At 35.6% G+C, this 7637-nt stretch overlaps 1 protein-coding gene across 1 annotated transcript; it reads right to left on the bottom strand.

The window, feature by feature from the left end:
- Positions 1 to 5968: 5968 nt before the first annotated feature.
- LOC125473318 (stemmadenine O-acetyltransferase-like) lies at positions 5969 to 7318 on the bottom strand. Its single transcript, XM_048575970.1, has one exon. The coding sequence runs from the start codon at positions 7316 to 7318 to the stop codon at positions 5969 to 5971; it is 1350 nt and encodes a 449-aa protein (XP_048431927.1).
- Positions 7319 to 7637: the final 319 nt, after the last annotated feature.

The raw sequence follows: 7637 nt of genomic DNA, 5'->3' as shown, positions 1-7637 counted from the left end.
GCATTACCCGCGAATTGCATGTCCACAGGTATAAATCATTAGGTGAAGCAATATATTTTGCATGTCATGAACACACAAAGTCAATAATTAGTTAGTTTGTTTGCTTGTTGGGTTTTTTTTCTTTTTCTTTTTCTTTTTTTTTTTTTTGGCATAAGCGATAGAGTTTCGTTACCAAGAACAATCAATTACAAGAGGTGTTAGATGGGTATATATATGCTTCAGTGACCAATTTCTTGATCTGGAGATAATTAGCACAAAACACAAATGATTTTAAATCCCAATATGGCTATCACACAAACCATGCCACTAGAACTAGACATATACGTCACAAAGACGATAAACGTGACATACTTAGCATCGAAAGCCTCACATAAAGTCATCAGAAGCAGCAAGGCCACAGTCACCGTAGCGACATAAACAAATCGTCGAAACATGACAAGCAAAACATAAAAAAAAATAAAATAAAAAATAAAAAAACTAAATTAAAAAAAGGGGTTTTGAACATTAGTCCTTGCAAAAGATTAAAATTTAAAAAAAAACCTAGTGCTAGATTACATATTCAATTTAATCCCTCAAAGTGTACTTATATCAAAATTTAATTCAATTTTCGTTATTTAATGTGTATTTTTATTTAATCTCTCCACATTAAATTTTAATTTTATTAATATGCACATATTTAGTTCTTTAATTATAAATGAACATAAATGAGAAAATATTAAAAGAAATTTGTGATACAAAATATATAAATACATGATTGTATTGTGCCGAAATATATATGATTGACTTTTTTGTACCTACATGATTGTACCAAAATATATTATAATGAACCTAAATGTATGTACCGAAATGTATTATATTGAATTAATGTACCTAAATGTCAATACCAAAATGTATGTACCAAAATTTACATACCGAAATGTATTATATTGAATTAATGTACCTAAATGTCAATACCGAAATGTATGTACCAAAATGTACGTACCGAAATGTATGTACCGAAATATAGTATATTGAATTAATGTACCTAAAAGTCAATACTCAAATGAGATGTATTAGGTTCGAATCTCATGGATGACAAATTCGATATGTTTTTATCGATGAATTAATGTACTTATATATTTGTATTGATGGATATACCGAAATATTCAAATATATTAATGTACCTAAATGAAGAACATACAAAATTGTTATCAGACTATATATTATAAAAAATAAAAAAAAAATTAGTTGCCTAAATGTAGACATTAAAATATTATGATAAATGAAATGAAAATTAAATTTAAATGTAATTAATACATTAAAATAGGAATAAAAAGATAAATAAAACATCAAAATATAACTAATAAATGAGATGATTAAATGTACTAGGGACTAAAATTGGATTTTAATCTTACACAAGGTTATAGTCCTAAACTCATCTTTTTTAAGGATTAAAATGAAGTTTTCTATTAAAAGAATAAAATATTTGATAGATATTGGTTGTGTTTGAATGGTTATGAATCGAATGACAAGTCCAAATTACTTCTTCTCAAGGAAAAGAAGTTCACGTAAGAAAATTTCTCAAGAAATCTATGAAGATTGAATTAGATCTCACGGTGGTCGGAAAATAATTAACGAAGACTTCTTTCTACAGGATATTGTTTTTTCATAGAAATGTATTCGCTCATCCTGTGCTCGACTCCAGTTCCTTGGCAGCACCTCGAGTTGCCTTACGCAACGACATTGTGCGCCCCTTATCATTCTTATTTGATTTATAACACGGACATCTATTTAGTAAAGTGCAGAATTGGTAGGAGGCATAGGGGCAAAGGCACGTACAACGCCAACCGTAGCCTAGACAACACACAGAGGGTGGGGTCGTAAGGGAGACCCAACTTGAGCCACCATCTTCGTCTTAACGCCACCATGAACCCATAAACCTGCATAAGATTTATTAGCACAACGAGCTGCCCAAAATTTTCGTCAGCCGGTGTGGGTCACAATTTTAGCAAGGGTGCAGAAACAGTGTGGGTGGTAGAGGGGTTACCAGGCCAAAGCCACCCACGTTGCTGCACCGTCATAGCCCACCACCACGACGAACCCGAAAGGGTCTGAACATAATTTCCAAGGGCAAAGTTCCTGGAAAAACTCAATCGACTGAGAGAAAGCTACAACATCAGATCTACACCACCAACCACTGCAAGCACGTAAGAAAGCCGTTGCCGGGAACACCCCATGTCCAACCCTTTCCATAGTTTAATGCAAAATTGGAGACATTAGAGCATTTCCAATGAGAGACACCAACTTTGAGGACTCATTTAAGAACTTTAAAGGAATATTCGAGCCCCTAAAAGAATATTGTCTGCAATGGAAAATCCTTATAGCATAATCCCAAAATGTAGGGATTAAAATATTAAAAAATTATTGTTCATTTTGTTGGAGTATTGTGACCCTTGATAAAAAAAATAAAAAATAAAAAAAATGAATCTTTACCATTGATTTTTCAAGAGTTAAAAAAAAAAAAAAAAAAAAAACTACGTACATGAGAAAATTAAGTGAGAAGCTACCCCACGTGGGTGGGTTCCAAAAACAAAGAAAAAAAACATAAAGAGCAGCATCCCACTCAAAATTAATGGAGTGCACTCTTTGAGTCTCTATATGTAGTTCTCATATTTGAGATTTTCTTTGAAGTATTCCGCGCGTTCCTATATGTTGAGATACTTTGAATACTTCAATTCAGGCTCATTGGTAGCCTTTTGTCCCTATATTTATGGACTACATAGTTATACGGATTTCGTCTAGGGTTTCTGTTGGAGATACTCTTAGAAAACGTAGGAAAAGAGGAAAGGGGATGGAAGAAGAGGTACGAGGGTTGAGGGTGGGGGGCTGCAAGAAATGTGAGAAAGGAGTGCAGAAATATAGAGGATAAAGGGGTGGGAGGAGAGGCTAGGAGAGGGAGGGGGAAGGGCTGCCACCAGTTCTAAGCCTAAGCAAGGGAGCGGCAGCTGTGAAATTCCTAGATCTAGGGTTTTGCAAAGGAGGCTGAAGGTTGGGTGGACACAAAGGTCAACCACTCTCAATTATTAGTTACGACATGGAAAGAACCATCTCGGTACCGTACGTTCTACAATAAAATTCCTTGTCCAGTGGAAGTTTTCCACAACCAAAACAACAAAATATTATTATTATTATTATTATTGTTAGGATTGTGAAGAAAACTCTAGTCTCTAGACGGTAAAACCTCAAGCATTAGTAAAGAAATAGTTCAAAACTAATATGTGGTAAGACGTACGGTAACGAAAGCAACAGCCCACAAATGGTAGAAAACTAACATAATTACAAGTTAACTCAGATATGTGGTAAGACGAATTTAAACCACATTATTACTAGCTTATTGTGAGATTAAGCCCATCATTTTTCCTTTAGTATAGATAATACCGTTTATTCTAAAAAAAAAAAAATATTATAATAAAAGTTCAATAAAAGTCTTTGCATATATACATCAACAATTAAAAAGATTATCTATAGCTAGATGGCATATTTGTTGAACGTTATATAGATTACATTATCTACATGACACATTTAATCAGATCGACAATTGGGCCAGCTGTAGAATAATTTGTCAAAGGATTTATATGACATTGTTAATTACAATAATAAAATAAATTCAGTTTCAGTTTTATTGTTCTATTTTGGATGAGGGAATTATTATTGACACTCCTAAATTTCATTTTTCACTTCAAACTTTCTATAATTGGAAAAAAAAAAAAATACACTTATGAGGAGTGTAGAGTGAGATTTTTAGAGTGCTAATAATATTTCCCTAGGCTAAAACCCTAAAACACTTTCATATAAGAAAATATGTTAGTTTTGACCGATGGATGGTGATTTTGAATTGGGTTTGTAAGGATAGTTTAGGTAGTAAATTTGAATGCAAAGGGATACTAATAGTTTAATTAAAAACAATATGAGGAAAAAGAGTAAACAGAGTGTATTATGAAGTTATATGTCAACAATTACTAATAAACCGATCGATCGGTAAAATATCAAAAGGAAATGCCTAGATCAGCAGTGAGCTCTTGGGGGTGTGATGTAATTTGTAAGGAGTATGTAGTCAGTTTCGTTCTACTAGACTTCATAGTTCAAAGAAATTGTGGTCACTTACCGTTCAATCTTAATCCAACAATAAAAAATTATTGAACCTTTGTTATTGTATTTTCTCATCCATTGTTAAATTAAGAGCAAACGGTGAATAATTACAATTTTTTGGAACCACATAGTCTAAGAAAAAGAGACTCTACATTCAGTAGGGAGAGCATGCTCTTGGTTAGAACATATTACCGAGCTCGTCCCCATTTGAACGCTGTTGATTGTTGATGATTGTTTTTTCCTTTTCTGCACGTCTTTTCTTTGTTGATTAATTTTTTTAATACCCATCCAGTTATTGTCGCTAAGTCGGAGCATGAGCCAACGTGCGTACCTATCAAGAAACAAATATTAGTGCCCCAAGCCTTCGCAATCATCCAACTCTGAGACTGAGACCCATATAGTGCCTGCACACATGTCGTTACCTATTATCTGCGTATTTGTCAATATTTCCAGCTCCTTTTTTCTCTATTAACGAATACAACACATTGATTTTTCTATGACATATTTTATGTGTATCATTGAGGAATAGAAAGTAATATGCAGGACTCCATTAAATTCTAAAGTTTATCTTATCGACACAAAAAAAAAAAAGGCAATAAAAAAGCTCCTAAAATTTTCTATTTAATTTAGAAAACAACAATAGGTGGCAAATGTTGGTTAGAAGGAAAAATTAATAATAAAATTCAACGAAAGATAATGTTTTCCCCAGTCATAGATAATATCTGCATCTTTTGTTGGGGAATCCACATATCTCACCCTTACAAATAATGTATTTGCATCATATAACCTTTATAATTGAAACAATTTAATTTCTTAATTTTCATTTGAAGATCATCCATACATAAAATTTAATTCAAAGCACAGATCATTGAGCCATTCAAGTATATCAAATAAATAAACAGTTCATCATAAATATGTTACTTTAATTATTCACACCGTCTATTTGTTCTTTTTAATTAATTAGTGCCTTTTTATGTTATTTGGCATATTATAGGACTTCGAAAGTGAAGCACTTGTATATAAACTAAATGATCTACAAATGCATCTATATGTATGTACGTATGTATATAGAGGATCAAGGCCCCAAGTTGAGGATCTACAGATGTAGTTAATTTTTATTTTTATTAAAAAAAAAAAAAAAGGAATAACGGGTGGTAAGCTACGGTCATCTCCACCCATTTTAGGTCCGAATAGACTATGGCGAATTTCACCCTATGGCCACAGATGTAGTTAATTAAGTAATTACCTTTTTTATGAGATTAATTTCTAATAAAAAATTTAGTTTAGTTCAATAAATAATTGCGTATTTTGAAATAAGAAAACACAATTTTGTCCAGTTATTAATTTCAACTTGGGAAAGAAACAAAACTATCTTCTTATTATAGCATCTTAAGATTTATTAATTAGGGTATAAAGCTAGAACAAGACAATTGTAGTGACAGAAATATTTTCTTCCAATTTATTCGACGACATTAATCATGAACAAACTTGTCACACAACATGATTTAAAAAAAAAAAAAAAATAGATATACATAAACATCTTTACATGTTGCAACTTAATTTTACACACACACATTAACAAAAGGATAATGGTAGAGAGACTATTTACTTGAACTGTGTTTTGTAGATCATATAATATGGCGGTTAATGGTTAAACTTCTTCTTTAAATCACTAAAGAAATAGAATTTAACCATCAAACGCTACATTCTATGTCGATAAATATGGTTTAAAACCATAATATCTCTATTATTTTTCGTAATGAAATAGAACTCAGAGAAATTACTGTAAAGTAACAAATTAAATGCATACAAACATCAATCCATGCTAGTAAACCGGTTTTCACCCTGAATTCTTCGAACTCAGGTTGGGTGAAACATACTTGAGAACCTCCTCATCAGCTTCAAATTTTTCCATGTCTTCCTTCTTCAAGTTAATCCAAGCCTCCACACCGTCAGCACTTGTTGTGTCAAAGAAGCTCACTAAATTCTTAAATGTAAAACTCGCGGACCCGGCATAAACAGGCTTCCCCCACCCAAAATCAGCATCGTAAATTGGAAACCTACACAAGCTGGTGAAGGTAAACGACACCACATCTCCACGTTTCACCTGTGAGCTCCGCTCTTTCAAGAAACTCAAGAACGCCTCCCCCTCTTGCAGTTTCTTTATGTACTCTCTGTCAACTTGTTTAAGAGCCTCTCTGACGTGGCTCACTACGGAATATAGAGAAGGGTCAGATGATGATCCTTCTTTCGGTTCCACCTGTATGGGTGGGACGGAGATTGTTGTTCGGGTCACATTCCCGAATGTATACTCCGGAAGCGGTGGGTCCATTCTCGTGCGCAGGTTTACCGCATGAGACACGGTATACATTGCTGGGACATCGTCAGCGCTGTTGTTTTGTTGTTGCCTGGTGCAGGCCGCGATGTATCGTCTCCATATGAAAGCCGATAAGGCCTCCACACGTGTAGGCCGCCTCGCTTGTTCATTTTCGACGTCCGTAGATTGGGCTCGGAGAGCGGAAACCGCGGGAGCGTCGAACACAAAGCGCTTAGTGGAAATGTTGTGCTTGATGATCCCGCTACTATGCTGGTAGGACCCGGACAAGTCCTGTTGGGGGAAGTACTTGTCGGAAACAAACTCGGGGGCGTGTACGTAGTCGGGCTCCCCGCGAGTAGTGGCGGCGAGACTGTTGAGGAACATGAAATATGACAGGGCGTCTCCGACCTTGTGCGACATGCCCATACCGATGCTCATGCCTCCGCATGCAAAGAACGTAACTTGTAGGCATATGGGGAGTTCGCTAGCAGCGTCGAGCGCACACGGTATGAACTTGTTGAAGTCGAAAGGGTTAGGGTTTTGGATGATGTCGATGATGTTAGAGTTGGCTTTGGCTTCCACGTAGTAGGCACCCTCGTCGTTGCAATCGATGTACTGGGTGCCTCTGACTCGCCCGGCTAACGGGTAGAAATTGGTCAGGGTTTCCGATAAGGCGGTTTTGATTTTCGTGCAGCGTTCCGTGGGGACTTCGGGGGTGTGAGGATCCTTAGGGAAGAAGAGGACCATGGGCATGAATATTGGGGGTTGGATTTGGTCGAGAAAGGAGAGTTTATGGCGGCGGAGGTGGTCTGGGGTTGGAGCTGAGGGTTTGATGGTCTCTGTTGAGACAACCTCCACTTCCAATTTAGTCATGGTGGATTGGTGTTGCAAGCTAGCTAGCTAAGCAATGTGAAACTATTGGAGTGTTCGGTGACAAAATAGACGAGGGAGCTTAGTTTTTATAGAGTTTAAGGGGTGGAAAACCATTTGAAAGTCAAACAGAACTCAATGGGATATTGCTAGCTTGTACAAACACTAGTAGAAAAACATGTTTGCGCGAAGGAGCAAATTTCGTAGGTGCAATTATGTCGCGCAAAGTTGTTTTGCGCGACGCAACACCTACGTCGTGTGAAGTTTTTTTTTTTCTTTCCTTTTGCTTTTCTTTTGGGGTTCTTGCATTGCCTTTTTCTTG

Source organism: the organism of the source record quoted next, unplaced genomic scaffold, assembly GCF_019419815.1.
Source record: "Pyrus x bretschneideri cultivar Hongxiangsu unplaced genomic scaffold, Pyrus_bretschneideri_v1 Contig82, whole genome shotgun sequence".
NCBI classification, from domain to species: Eukaryota; Viridiplantae; Streptophyta; class Magnoliopsida; order Rosales; family Rosaceae; genus Pyrus; species Pyrus x bretschneideri.
The sequence above is the reverse complement of the archived record's forward strand: the minus strand, read 5'-3'. Positions and strand labels throughout refer to the sequence as shown.

What these genes read in the sequence shown, in the direction of transcription:
- LOC125473318 (XM_048575970.1), bottom strand. Translation starts at nt 7,318, where the DNA reads ATGACTAAATTGGAAGTGGAGGTTGTCTCAACAGAGACCATCAAACCC.